Below are 15,126 nucleotides of genomic sequence, written 5' to 3' on the forward strand. Positions count from 1 at the left end.
TTTCTCATCCCAGGCTTTATGGAGGGCACCATACTCGTGGTTTGCGAACTCCATATTAACATGAATAGTGTTTCCACCATAGTCAGACTTCCTACCAACATGAAGAGGCTGGTGAATGTCACCCATAAAGTGCATGAGGAACTTCAAAGCCACCTGCCTCTGCTCGATAGGAAGACTGGTGTCCGCCACTTGACGAGTATAGTTCTTGACGGCACCAGCAACACAGTAATCGTCCTTGCAGTCACGGGAATATACGAATTTGCAATTGTCGTCAGCATCAGCATAATGCAAGCCAGACGACCATTCCCATTCAGAGCGATCGGGACCATGAAGGACACTATCAGGCCAACTGGCGAAATCAGCCATCCTGACACCCTCGCCCAATATCTCAGCTACGGCCTCGTTGGCATTGTCGTTGAAGAGCTCGTTTCCAGCGTCGGCTACAGTAGCATGACCATCAGGACCCCACGCAACAGCGGCAGGGAAAGCAAGGGCGATAACGAATACCTTGTTGAACATGGTAACACGGTAAAGTGAAAACTCACTGTTGGTGTAGAACTCGTTCTAAGCTTTCAGCGCAGCGCAGCTGACCCCTCTCCGTCACGCCCGAGCTTCGGTGCACCTATGAGGCTCCTCGTAGAGACTACATACTATGGCCACAACCAGCGAGTGAAGGACGGTACGTGGGATGAGTCTCCACTGGTAGCTTCTCTTGGGCAATACTAGGCGGTGGCGCTCTGATACAGTGCCTATTAGCAGCAACTTATGAATCCGACGTGTCCCGGTTTTTGTGTCACGATTTTCCCCCTCCCCCTTTTGTGGTCGCTGTCGACCCGCATGGTCGCAATCCTCTACTAAATAGGGTGGGAGCTATACATGCGAGTATCGCGCTTTTACTAAGATCAACCTCTCCAGCCGGGGCGGCTATGCCAGTCCGAAATATTTCCCTCTCGTCCGATGAGTTTTTCCAGACGGGATGCCTATGCCGCCCCAAGGTATACCCTAGAACAATCAATTTCTCTATGTGGGGCAGATATCCCGCCCCAAGGTATACCCCAGAACAATCAATTTCTCTATGTGGGGCAGATATGCCGCCCCAAGGTATACCCCAGAACAATCAATTTCTCTATGTGGGGCAGATATGCCGCCCCAAGGTATACCCTAGAACAAACAATTTCTCTTTGTGGGGCAGATATGCCGCCCCAAGGTATACCCTAGAACAATCAATTTCTCTAGGTGGGGCAGCTACGCCACCCCAAGATATGCCTTCGTACAATGAATGTCTCCAGGTGAGGCAGGCGCCTTAATCAACTTCGCTACGTGGGGCAACTATGCCATCCCCAGATATCCTTTTGCACCTACACGCGTTAAAAAAACCGAGTTCTTCAGCGCGTCTGAAGCAACACAAATTTTGACCGTAGAAATTCGACATGTAGAGAAGAGTCCTACAGTTGATTGCTAACAGCGAAATCGATTCCTACTACGAACCAAATTCACTGTTAGTGAAGTCGATTCCACTCATGGACAGACATAACAAGTCGCAACAAATCCAGTGAAACTCCTTTCGCTCTGCATTCAGAGTCTAGGCCACGAAGTCAACTCCAATTCTGAGCCCTACTTTCGATGTCACAACACAACAATACATTCAGTACATAATCGGGAGGTGAACTCCGAAACGTATCAGGTATATACAACAAGCTGTAGCATAAAGTTAAGCGCGCACAATACGTCCGCTGACTGTTACTGGTTAAGCAATAAGAAAAAGAAGGCCAAGCATCTATATAACAAAAGAGACCAAGGTAGAATAGTCGTTCATATGCAAGTTAACACGAGCAGGGCTCATTGCTGCCGAAGCAAGTTGGAATGTCCAACCAGTACTTGCAATAGGAACCAGGAGTCTTGCTGGCACACATCTCATCAGCCTTGGAACAATACCCAGGGGCAATCGTAGTGGTGGTAACCTCTGTAGGGCGCATGGTGGTGGTAGAGGGGCTGGCAGGCAAGATGGTATTCAACAACCAAGCAAGACGAACACCTCCTTTAGCAATTTGTTCTTCGACAGTGGCAATACGAGTATCGTAATATTCACGAGGAAGCACAGAACCGTTGACGACAGGAGTGCCGTCCACATTAGTGTAGGCCAACTGACAAGAAAGCTGAGCATCCGTATCAACCATGTCATTCAAACACTGGTCAAAGTCGTGCTCGCAATCGGCCAACCATGAGTCGACTTGATCTGCATATTCACCACCCTTCTGCAGCTTCTCACCAATACTCGCAACTAGTGTACTCCAAAAACGAGTTCTATCACGCTGAGGAACATCTTCACGTTGCATAATATAATCACCAGCATAACGATCCATCTCCCACTGATCCAGTAAACTGAAATCCCAAACAAAATGGAGATTAGTAGTCACGAAGTTAGCGAACTCGATCTGCACATTTGTATAGATACCAGTAGAATCAGAAAGGTTACCACCATGAAGTGGTTGATGAATGTCAGCCATGAGATGAACGACAAACTTCATGGCAGTTTGCCTCTCGGAGAGGGGGAGAGACTCGTCGACAACTCTCTGAGTGTAATTCTTCAGACCTCCAGCAACACACATGTCGTCCTTGCAGTCACGAGAGTATATAAAGTGACAACCTTGAGTATCAGCATGGTGAATAGCACCAGACCAACCCCAAACCGAAGTCACCTCCTCAGGGCCTTCAAAGGCAGCATAGTCAGGCCAGCTAGCATAATCAGCCAGTCGTACACCCTTTCCCATGATAGCATCGTGGGCCTCTCTCGCCTCGGGGGTCAAGCGGAAACCAGCAATTGTAGCGACAACCCCGTGACCATCGAGACCCCAGGCAGCAGCCAATGGGAGAACAGAGGCAAGTACAACGAATGATGAAACCATTCCGAATGTGGATACAGGTTGATTGCACTTCAACTGGTTTCTAGCTTCCACAGGATCACCTCAGCTGCGACCACAGCGCAGCACTGAGCCCCACGAAGATACCAACAACAAAAACAGGCGTTTCTTTCAATCCTGAACAGAGGAACTCGATTCGCGAGCTTGAACTATCGTAACTATACGAAATGACTGTTCACAACGATCTTGGCTAGAGCTGTCATCGTTACGTACATTGAGCTATCCCATAAGCCTTCGGTCATTGATTATAACGCCTTTGAGCCCAGTGTACATGATTAGTCACATGTTTTGATTACAGTAGGGAAATTGCAGGGGATTCTCGACGAGAATGTCTCGTTGGTTTCTGTATACCTTCACCCTGAGTCGTGAGCGAATTTCCATAGCATAGTGAAAAATGTTCCGAGCTCCACTGAGGAAACCAAATATGTTCCCAATTCTGTTCAAGCCAATTGCTCTGAATGAATCATAATCCGAACAATAAGGAGTTAACAACTTGTTAATAACAAGCACGTACCACTCATCGGCACCTTCCTCACTAGTTCCGGCGAGTCGGACAATACAATTATTCACGCACCGAGCAACCGGGATTCCGGTATGCTAAAAACGCTCAACCAGAAGTATACAGCGTATACTAGTCGATCCAGCGGTTGGCTATCACCATCTCGGGGGAAATTGCCAACCCAAGTTTCATCGATGCCTACACTGACAGTCTTTATCACGTGTGATGATCAGAAACAACAGACCAGCTACAGGGAGGTGTAAAATGAAGTGCCCACCCCTTGTAAGTTCGCCTCAGTTGATGAACGAAATAAGTATCATTCGAAAGCAATCGCCGAGGTCTTTCCACTGCTGTATGAACAGTTCTGATATTCGAATTGCGCACTGAGTTATCGTCAAACTTAAAATCGGCGACATAGACAAACGCCGCCGTAACGGCTGCAACCTCCAAATGATATCAATTTTGCTCATCAACAATCACGCGCCACGAAATCACAACAGGTCAGGCCATTCTCGCACCACCCTGTACACCAACTTAATGGGAAGTTCACATGTTCTCTAACCCTCGACTAACCACACAACACGCCTCGATGGGATACTCCTGGCTCACTAACGTCTAGATAGGACAATTATCAACAGCAAGTGCTAGTAGCCGGAGAGACCACAATGGAGTGAGGTAGTTCAACAAGGATTATAGTACATTGAAAACAAATACAACGAGAAGAATAAAAACCCCGGCACTGAACATCGGAGGCATCTCATTCGCTGCGTTCGGAGCAACTGTTGTCGTGGCTGAACTGCTCGTCGTGGCTGTCAAGTTATTCAACAACCACGTTAAACGAATGCCGGCTTTAGCGAGCTGTTCCTTTGCAACTTCAATACGGCCATCATAATACTTCATAGGAAGATAATCATTGTCAACAACACGTGAGCCATTCATGTGCTTGTAGCTGTATTCACAGGCCGCTTTGGCAGTTTCATCAACCCACTTCTCAATACACGCATCGTAGCCGTACTTCTCGCAGTCCTCGACCCAATCATCGACATCGCCAGCGTATCTTCCACCCTTATCAAGCTCGTCATCAATAGCGTCCTCAGTGACAGTCCAATATGGTGCACCGCGCGCACGATGGCCACGCCCTTGGAATTCATATAGGAGAGCCGAATCCCAAGTAGAGTGGAGATTCGTGTGTTGATGTCGAGCAAACCCCAGACTGACGTCAATCTTATTGCCACCCCTATCCTTCGGGTTACCAGCATGCAGAGGCTGATGAGCATCACCAACAAAGTGAACGATGAACTTGAGCGCTTCTTGTCGCTGTTCCAAAGGGAGGGACTCATCAACGACCCGTCTAGAGTAGTTCTTCAGAGCACCGGCAACACAGTAATCGTTCTTGCAGTCTCGGGCGTAGTCGAAATGGCAGTCGGGAGTATCGGCGTAGTGAAGAGGAGACGACCATTTCCACTCGTTTCCATCAGGACCATACTTGACATCATCAGCCCAACTGGAGTAGTTGTACATGGGGACGCCTTTGCCCATTATAGCATCAATAGCCTCTTGAGTCTCCTTATTGATACGCTCTTGCCCTAACTGGGCAACAACTGCATGACCATCGTGACCCCACGCAAAAGCAACTGCTAACGTAGCGGCCAGTAGAGATACACAACGGAATAACATACAATAAGTACTTCACAACTGCAATGAAGTCATGAAACTCGCACACTTACTTAACAAACCAACTACAACACTCTGGGAAATAACCGAGAATATCTTTTCACGTGCGCGATTTTCCACTGAACAATATCACTCTCGAAAGTTCATTCGTTTGGCAATCTTGTTGCGCTTCATAATTTCTTCATTTGCCTCTATCGCTTCCTCAACAGGAATAACCACAACATCGCCATTCACCAACTCGAATGTCATCATCGACTCGTGGTTAGTTTGTTGTTCAATCTTCACCACCTCGTCGGCAAGCTGTCTCAGGTTTCTCACCTGAAAAACTTGTTTTTGTCGAGAAACACATGTGAACAGTGCATCACGCGCGAGACACGTGGGACGGGGTGGTCTAACTCTGAGCACTACTGCAGTTTCAGTGAAGCTAACTCACCTGCACTCCATTTAACTTGGCTAACTGCAAGCACTTTATTTCATGATAGCCAATCGTAAGCTCACTCGCCAAAACTTGATGTAGTATCACAACCTCGTCATCACTACTCTTACGATGACCATGTGACCACAACTCGCAAAGACGAATCTAATAAGATCATTTTCAACCTATAATATTCCCGGGGGAAAACTCTGTTTTGAACTTTCTGCATTCTTCATTGATCGGTTTTCCATGCACATGTCATTTTCCCTATTGTTATCAAATCCTAGACAGCGTTATCACTCAAAGCTAAATAGTCGATCGAAAATAAACTTACCGGAGCTTCTGATTCGAAATTGTCACCATATTCACACAGCAGAAAGGGCTCAGTCAGAGGCAAAAACACCAAACCAGCAACGATGAGATATCAGGGCCGAATCTTGGTTCCACCGGCACAAGAGGGTCAATTTTGCTGAAAAACGAAAATAATAGGAGACGCGTTTGTATGTCAGGGTATCATTACGTAACCTAACTTATGAGCATAGAAAAAGAACTCGAGTTTCTTATTAAAAGAAACTTAAATTATGACATCACTCGATGTCATAATTTATGACATCGAGTGATGAAAAAAATTTATGACAAAAAATGAAAAAAATAATTTATTTATGACTCATAAATCGACCTCAACGATGGGGCATGCCTGGTAGGATCGTTCCCTCCCTGGCTGATCGATTCGCAACTCGAGCTCTTTCCCCAATGCTAAGCAAGGTCGCGGACGAGAGCCTGGGATTGTTAACCTCCCATAGGAGGTAATTTTTGAATTTTCCACATTTCTCAACAATCAGTTTTTCCCAGTGTAAAAGTCATCACAATAGTAACATCATTTTCTCCATTATTATTAAACCCTGGGGAACGTTATTTCTCAAAGCTGAATCGGTCACTGATACAAGTTAACCTATTGCTCGCTTTAGAACACAGAGTAGGTAAAAACATGCACATGGTCAACTACATGTGTTGATAACAATATGAAAATTCTGAGAAAATTTTGGGAAATTCTTTGTTGGTTTCTGTACACTTCTACTCGAATTCGTATGTAAACTTCTGATCTCAGCTGAGGAAAGCGATTACATATATTCCTACTCCAACACTGTATAGGAAACTTCTGAGTTCAGTTGCTGAGGAAAGCGATTACATATATTCCTACTCCGACACTGTATAGGAAACTCCTGAGCTCAGCAGCTGAGGAAAGCGGTTACATATATTTCTACTCCAACACTGTCTTTATGTGGACACACGAAAATACCCGTGTGTCACCGTTCAAGATAGCAATCAGAGAAACACAGTTTAAACATAACCAAAAAGTCGACATAGCCCAAAATTCTCGAACCCCGTGTTACAAAGTCTCTAACACAGTTTCAGAGTCATATAATGGAGTTTCATCCGTTTAACGTAAAGTGGCGTAATACTCCATGTAAATTGCAACACGCATATGTAAGTAGTATACATATACATGTGTTGTATACGTGTAATTATACAATTGCTTCCCGCGAAGTGAATTGTGGAAAATACTTTTCATTAGTGTTTTTCACATCACGGGTGAGACTCCAGTATATGATATTCACTATGGTGAAAATTCCTCGCGAAATGCGAATGGAATATGAGAAAATTGTCTCAAACTATACCGTGCAAAACTACGAATAACGCAGACTCTACTGACCTCAGTTTCAAGTTGAACACTTCGTTTTTGTGGTCCCTGAATATTCCAATCGATATAGTATCACCAACAAAATGTCTTTGCAACAAGTAGATAAAAGGAATTCGTTCGCCCTGAAAAAAAACAAGTTCACGTGCCTACATAGCAGGGCAGGAGAGCTCGGAAATAAATGACTCAGAAACGGGGGCGAGCGATGGGGAATTAACGACCGAATCCCACGCAGAGTGTTTTATGGAAATTTGCGAAAGTGTGAAATTTCTGCTGATTTCCATACACGATCCGTATATAAACTCATATGAAAACTCCTGAGCTCAGGAGCTGAGGAAAGCGATTACATATATTCCTACTCCAACACTGTATAGGAAACTCCTGAGCTCAGCAGCTGAGGAAAGCGATTACATATATTCATACTCCAACACTGTATAGGAAACTCCTGAGCTCAGCAGCTGAGGAAAGCGATCACATATATTCCTACTCCAACACTGTATAGGAAACTCCTGAGCTCAGCAGCTGAGGAAAGCGATTACATATATTCCTACTCCAACACTGTATAGGAAACTCCTGAGCTCAGCAGCTGAGGAAAGCGATTACATATATTCCTACTCCAACATTATGTTACAACGTCTCGGAGATATGAAATATCAAACATCTTCAGCCAGTGTGGGAAAACACTCACATGTTCAACTACATGTGTCGGTGGAAATATGAAAATTTTGGGAAATTCCCATTGTTTCTCTACAATTCTTAGTGAGGAAACTCTCGACCTCATCTCAACAAAGCGATATATTGCAAATATAACGCAATAACAGTATCTGCTTCTCTTGATGCATTGTGGTGTCGCGTAGCTCTGAATCAGCTGAATTGCCTTTCTAGTGTTACGGGACTATTATTGGACGGTACAGATGTGTAACGAAGTAAAACTCTCTACTTGCACGCATGCGCAGTAGTCGAAGTCAGCTCGCGCGCTGAGATCTCTCACGACCATCACGAAGTAGTCGTTTTCGCCCACCCTTCCACCCGGTGGGATGCGGACTTCGCTCGTTCGTCGTTACTCCCCCTTTCTGGGTGATCAGTTGGCGCGCTCTCCTGCTCATAGTTTTAGGTCTTGCTATCGGACCCTTTATGTTCGACTAAATTTAACTAAAAGTATTTGAGTATTATTATCATCTCTCTCAAATACTTATATCTACAGCACTTCCAGGTAAAGTTAAATTTCTAACTATAGTCTCAATGCAATACCAAAAGGATTGATGTTATACCCGCTTTATTGAAGTTTCACAACCCGTTTTACGTAAAGTGGCGTAAAACTCGGTGAAAAACGCGATCTTCGCGGCCTGTAGTAGTCGCGGAATATGTTTTTCATATCACTAGGGTGAAACTTCATTGATTCCACCCTTCCTGTCCTGACACACTTGATCGTCTCCCCCTGGGTGACGTGGCGATTTCACAACAGATAACGCCATGGCGTTATCTTACACGTGAGTAAAACTCAAACTATTTGAGTATTGCTAGCATCTACCTCAAATACCAATATCTACAATATTCCACCAAAAAATTTAATTTTATCTCATAGTTTTTGTAAAACCCAGAATCACCTCTCACCTGTCTAAAAGGAACAGTCCCATCGTTGGCAATGTTGTGTTCTCCTATACTGGTCACGACATCACCAACCTTCAACACACTAGCTGCTGACGTTGCTGCCTCTATACGACGAACTCGTACACCAGTCAACTGAATGTTAGCGAATGCCATAGGACTCCAGTGATGAGGTAATTTGGCGGTCATTTTGAGGCGTACTCCTTATGATCTGTGTTTTTATGCCGTATCGCCACGAAAAAAATTACTGAATTTTCTGAGTTTTTATAGACTCCTAAATTCAGTAATTCCACTGATTAATTTCTCAACCAAAAACAGAGTGATTACAGAAATCTGAATATACGAATATAACTAACATCTTACCCAGTTAATCGTTACGTTATATAACCTCATATGAAAATGTCGCTAAAAGGATCAAGTGCCTTAGCAGTAAACATATTGGAGTTTCACAACCCGTTTTACGTGAAGTGGCGTAAAATGCGATATTCGCGATGAAATATGTTTCTCAAATCAATCGGATGGAACTCCAAATTATACAAAATGTAAAGGATATTATACTATTCAACTCGGACTGTCGCATCTTCATATTCGAAAAATACGGAGTTTTACCCTAGTGATATGAAAAACACATTTCACGACCACTGCAAGGTGCAAATATCGCGTTTTTCACAAACGTTTACGTCACTTCACGTGAAAAGGGTCAAACTCCGGTGAAGTCTAAATTCATAATATATTCATATTAACCCTCAATATATACATTTAGAGGAGTTTTCCGCGACCCATCATAGAAAGAATCAACTGGGACTATCAAATCGGGACAGCACGCGGTGGGGCTATCACTCCCATGCCTCCTACAAGTGAAACGGCGACCGATATAGAGCTATCAGCTATATTTATTTATTTCTCACATCCAATTAGCCTTAATATGTGAAAGTTTGTTTGTGAAATTATGCGTATTCGAAAAGATATGCACTTTTCAAAATAGAACACACTGTAATAAACGCATATGAGGACTCACGTTAGGAGGCATGCCGAGTTCCTTACGGATATATGCCGACTCCAATGGCTGCACTACGAAGCCACCATCACCAAATCCAGTATATCTGAAGGACGAGTGGTATTCAATCGCTATTCCACATTGCGCATATATAGTACTCCTAATAATAATGCTGAAGTATATGATAATTATGAACATATATAATACACTTTACATATCGCTACGTGTATCGGGGGCAGTCCTAAGGTGGGCGAACAGTGAAGGTATGTATAGCCCCACTGCGCAATGTTTAGATTTGCCCCAAAGGCTGTTCCACCGGCTTATGCCGTGCTTAATACACGTAACACATATCTCACCAAACTGTTTTTCACTCTCCAATGCTCACCTGCCATTCTTGTAAAAGTCCTCCAGAAGGTGTCTGACAATCTCAGTTGGTATTATATAACTGATATTCTCGGTTCCTTCACCTCTCAAGGCTTGAAACGCTACTCCGATGCACCTACCAGAAACTGCATTTCGATCTCACAAAACTTCAACTTACCGTCCGTTGTTGTCCACCGCTGGGCCGCCGCTGTTTCCTGGGTTAATCGCAGCATCAATCTGAGAGGAAAACGTTTTGTCAACTTCACCACGAAGTGTATAAGGGTATGAATGCATTGGACATTTATAATCAACGACGCCGGGATAAGGTAGGCAGTTGGGACAGTGTGAAAATATATGTTTGCTTTCCTCAACTGAGCTTGTAAGCTTCCTCACTAAATTATGAAAATCCACACAGAATTTTGGGTAGAAGTATACAAAAATCAACGATATTTCCCAAAAATTTCCATATTGTTAAAAACACATGTACAGTGCGTGCCAATTTGATATGTAAATGTGGAGAATGTGCGTCGTTTTCTATTCCGGGATTAATGATAGTGAAAAACTTGTCGCTATGACAGTCTCGAAAGGTTACTTTTACCACATCATATCACACGTTCATAGCAATGTCAACATTGTTTATGCGATATAGTTTAATCTCGAAGAATAACACACATTTGCATATCAAATTGAAACACACTGTAGTTGACCATGTGCATATATTTCCACACTGCAGATAGACGCGTCGTTAAGATGACTTGCATCAATGAGAATTCATAATAAAGTTCGACAACTTATGATCATTGCAAATTGCCCTAGAGTCGCTTAGCGTGTTAGAATATATTTTCGATTTTCTCAGCTGAGCTCAGGAGTTTCCTCACTGATCATAAGAACCCGGATGGAAGTGAACGTAAGCCAACAAGAATTTCCCAAAAATTTCCGTCCAGAATTTTCATGTTGTCACCGACACATGTGCATATTTTACGACATCTATGATCAGTTTGGAAATAAATTTTTGCTTTCCTCAGCTTCACCGAGGAGTTTCCTCACCTTATATAGAAGTTTACATACAAATTCAGATAAAAGTGCACAGAAACCAACAATAATTTCCCAAAATTTCCATATAGTCACCAGTTGAACCCTGCGCCAAAACGATCTATGATATTTATAAAAACATCCAACACTCACCTGTATCGCAAGTAGTCTAGGAGCTCCAGGCGAACCATGAGCAGTGTACTCTTGCAAGTCTATACGGCTCACCACACCTGAGCCGAAGTGTGTTCGTCAATAAAACTCCTGAAGAAGTTTCATCGCTAATTATGAGTTTTCACATGCTACAACAACTGAAATTCCAAATGCCACAAGAAGGAACGATCGCCTCGAAAATCGTTTGTCGCCGTCTTTTCACTGCTATTTCAATTTCATGTTGTCACTTCAGGCGAGGCAATAACTCCATCACACGCGTTGGGGGAATTTCCTCCACAGTGCGTGCCGAATTGATATGCAAATATGCGTTATTTTTCCAAGTTAGTGAGAATCGATCTGAAACTATACAATGTAAAAATGACAATTATTATCATCACATACATAACAATACAGTTTGAAATTTTGCTTTATAAGGAGTCGTACGTGTAACATTGCCAATATTCGATAGCGATAAAAATGATAAGTACTATATTTACATACATAACCAGACAGGTAGATTCTTTATAAAGAGTAATCAAGTGTGATGAGAGTACCCGTTTGGGACTGTGATGATAGCGACAACTTGTTCACTAAAATTTGTTCTTCAAAATAACACACATTTGCATCGATCAAATTGACATGTACTGTACGAAGTCGTCAACACGTCGGTATTCAGTACCCGGGGATAAAGAAAAATTTACTTTTTGATCTACTCACGAATGCTCCTACACAAGCTACTACATGATGTCTACACACACGAATGATAATTCTATACAGTCGTGTCTAGATGTCCGATCTACCTTGCGAAACAGAGGTGTTGTCTCCTCCTACAGGGTATCCAACCACCGTAACATCATCACCAAGCTTCTGAAATATCATAGCACATTCACCAGCAGTATTTAAAAATATACTCAACCACATGTGTTGGTGACAATATAATGATTCTGATGAAATTTTGGAAAATTCTACCTAGATTCGTTAAGGAGAGCGAACATATATTCCAACACTAGCAGAACTCACCGGTAGCTTTCTCGCTAACTTTAGCGGCTCCAAAGTACTCCAGAACTCCTTCTTAGCATTTTCGTTATCCTACACATCACATTGTTAAATCCTAAACACACATTGACCTCACCTCGAAAACAGGTTCCAAAATAGCCAGATCGCACTCAGATGCCACACAAAGAGCTCTGCAGACGACCTTGGCTGAACTACCACGGGGTTTCACCTGAGCATAGCAATACAACGATATCCCTCAATTTCAGAATAATTTCGAATTTACACATACCAATATGTACCCGTCACTGTTGAGTTCAATGCCGTGCAGTGTGAGAATATACGTTGAACTCAACAGTTGAGTACATTAATACTTTTAATATATTACCATGCAAGAGTGACAGTAATACGCTCAAGGTTGACACTGTGAATCGAAGTTCGTCGCTTTACTACAACAAATTTGATCGGTGTGTTCAATAGACCCCTCCTGAGCTTCAAGAGCGCTCTTAGGATTGGATTTCTCTTTTGTTGTGGACCAGTGTTGTAATATATGTTCGCTTTCCTCAGCTGACCTTAGGTGTTTCCTTACCAACTATAGGAGTTTATATACGAACTAGGGTAGAAGTGTACAGAAAGCAACAAGAATTTAGCCAAATTTCCTCAGAATTCTCATGTTGTCACCAACATATGTGGTTGACCATGTGCATATTCTCCCACACTGCCAATGCCGTGCAGTGTGGGAATATATGTTTGCTTCCCTCAACTCAGCTCGTGAGTTTCCTCGCTATATTATGAAAATCCACACATTATTTTAGGTAGAGATATACAAAAATCAACTATAATTTGCAAAATATTATTCCGTATATTCCCACACTGACGAGAAGAATAGTCATCGAACGTATATGCATCTCAAATAATTTCACCATAAGATTACGCTTACTTGAATAACAGCAGCATGCTTAACGCTATGGGCATTAGTGAGCAGCAACCCTCGAGATGTGTCACCACAGCCATCTGCGGTGAACGCAAATGCAGTCGACGTGCCTGAAGTAGTGTGCATAAATAGTATATGTAGTCGTGACAATCAATGGCTCACTGGAGACCTGGGGCTTGGAACTCCACGGCGCCGAATAGTTGGGCTCAGAGTGCGTGCAAAAAACCTAGAATAAAAAAATCAGCATATTCGCAGTCGGATATTATAATCCCGACCGCGTGCGCACAACAACCACTGAGATTTCCTTTCAAGTGCAATATTTCATTCCGAAGATCATATACGTATGCGTTTCTCTACTACAATTTTACAGATAATGGATATCGATCTTATCTTCACAATATTGATCGAAAATACATACGAAAAAAACCATGTACGTTTTCTACCTTCACAACACTGTTAACACCCGGTTGGTCGCCAATGTCGTCGGTGCACCCGTCAGAGTCGTCACCGCCGGATGATAACCTCCTAAAAGGTCAATACTTAAAGGAATGCATCATCGAATCATGATTTATCCCATACATCTAATTTACGAAAATATGATCATACTTGAAAATTTACTTTTTTGCTAACTTCTTGACGAATTACAAGTGGAGCTTTGCACAGAATCGCGTACCCGCTTACGGTCGAAGCCTACTACTAGGCGTTGCTCCTCTTCGAGGGGTCATCGCCTCTCCAGCCAAACCACGACGAGTCGACCCTAAAAACACAACAACTCACATCAAATGACCACTCAGGAACCATTAAGTATACTACTACGACACAGTCGATATTCTTGCAATTACAACTGCGAAGTTGCTAAAGACATTACAATGAATCTCACTGTGATCCATTTTGATGCCTTTTACCAACCACACAGTACCAGTATGGGAAAATATGCACATAGTCAACTACATGAGTTGGTGACAATATGAAAATTCTGAGAGAATTTTTCAATTTCCCTGGACACTTCGGCCCGAATTTCTATATATAGCCTTAGAAACTCCCGAGCTCAGCTGAGGAGAGCGAGCATATATTCCTCCAACATTGCACAGTACCGATATCATCCCAGGACTTCACCGTTTACTACTACCTAACTCCAAGTGGATTTCCTATTGCGTAAAAAAGGCAAATATTATCCTCATTTATACCACACCTTGACGAAATTTAAATTCTTCAATCACAAGCAGTTTTTAAAGGCATAAATTGCGGTCTCTGTTTGATCAATTTGGGGCAGCTATGCCACCTCAGGATATGCCTCGATTCAACCAATTTATTCGAGTGGGGCAACTATGCCACCCTAGAAGATACTCTAATACAATCAGCTACCCCGAGTGGGGCAACTATGCCACCCTAAGATATACCCTAATACATTCAATTTCCCCGAGTGGGGCAGCTATGCCACCCTAGTAGATACAAACTAATACAACCAACTTCCCCGAGTGGGGCAGCTATGCCACCCTAAGATATACCTTAATACAATAAACTTCCCCAAGTGGGGCAGCTATGCCACCCTAAAATATACCCTAATACATTCAAATTTCCCGAGTGGGGCAGCTATGCCACCCTAAGATATGCCCTAATACACTCAACTTCCCCAACTGGGGCAGCTATGCCACCCTAGGTTATACCCTAATACACTCAACTTCCCCGAGTGGGGCAGCTATGCCACCCTAATTCAATACCACACTTCCAGCAACTCCTTTATTACCCTCATCATTATTCTCTCTCCGACGCTTCCGTGGTGACACCGGTATCACCAGTGGATTTTCTGAGTTCGTAGTGGACATACAGAATATAAATAA

The 15,126-nt window shown here is 43.1% G+C and overlaps 5 protein-coding genes across 5 annotated transcripts in view; all 5 read right to left on the reverse strand.

Annotated features, from left to right (window-relative positions):
• The window catches only part of Pmar_PMAR015636 (Nuclease P1, putative), a gene marked incomplete at both ends in the record, with an annotated part of 642 nt that extends 123 nt beyond the window's left edge, over positions 1-519 (reverse strand). Inside the window, one exon of the mRNA XM_002788854.1 lies at positions 1-519. Within this exon, the coding sequence (XP_002788900.1) occupies positions 1-519 (519 nt within the window).
• Positions 520-1,823: 1,304 nt separating this feature from the next.
• Positions 1,824-2,906, reverse strand: Pmar_PMAR015637 (conserved hypothetical protein; the record flags this gene model as incomplete). The annotated part of the gene is made up of 1 exon (XM_002788855.1): positions 1,824-2,906. The coding sequence occupies one exon, from the start codon at positions 2,904-2,906 to the stop codon at positions 1,824-1,826; it is 1,083 nt and encodes a 360-aa protein (XP_002788901.1).
• Positions 2,907-4,110: 1,204 nt separating this feature from the next.
• Positions 4,111-5,097, reverse strand: Pmar_PMAR015638 (Nuclease PA3, putative; the record flags this gene model as incomplete). The annotated part of the gene is made up of 1 exon (XM_002788856.1): positions 4,111-5,097. The coding sequence occupies one exon, from the start codon at positions 5,095-5,097 to the stop codon at positions 4,111-4,113; it is 987 nt and encodes a 328-aa protein (XP_002788902.1).
• A 126-nt stretch (positions 5,098-5,223) lies between these two features.
• On the reverse strand, positions 5,224-5,872 carry Pmar_PMAR015639 (hypothetical protein; the record flags this gene model as incomplete). The annotated part of the gene is made up of 4 exons (XM_002788857.1): positions 5,224-5,412; positions 5,528-5,551; positions 5,635-5,674; positions 5,844-5,872. The coding sequence occupies 4 exons, from the start codon at positions 5,870-5,872 to the stop codon at positions 5,224-5,226; spliced, it is 282 nt and encodes a 93-aa protein (XP_002788903.1).
• Positions 5,873-5,896: 24 nt separating this feature from the next.
• On the reverse strand, positions 5,897-14,524 carry Pmar_PMAR015640 (serine protease, putative; the record flags this gene model as incomplete). Its single annotated transcript, XM_002788858.1, has 15 exons — positions 5,897-5,978; positions 7,224-7,333; positions 8,823-8,951; positions 9,835-9,919; positions 10,199-10,312; positions 10,355-10,413; positions 11,362-11,438; positions 12,159-12,225; positions 12,379-12,426; positions 12,491-12,583; positions 13,292-13,395; positions 13,448-13,511; positions 13,729-13,810; positions 13,967-14,042; positions 14,506-14,524. The coding sequence occupies 15 exons, from the start codon at positions 14,522-14,524 to the stop codon at positions 5,897-5,899; spliced, it is 1,209 nt and encodes a 402-aa protein (XP_002788904.1).
• Positions 14,525-15,126: the final 602 nt, after the last annotated feature.

This window comes from Perkinsus marinus (assembly GCF_000006405.1).
Source record: "Perkinsus marinus ATCC 50983 genomic scaffold scf_1104296927446, whole genome shotgun sequence".
Taxonomy (NCBI): Eukaryota; Perkinsozoa; order Perkinsida; family Perkinsidae; genus Perkinsus; species Perkinsus marinus.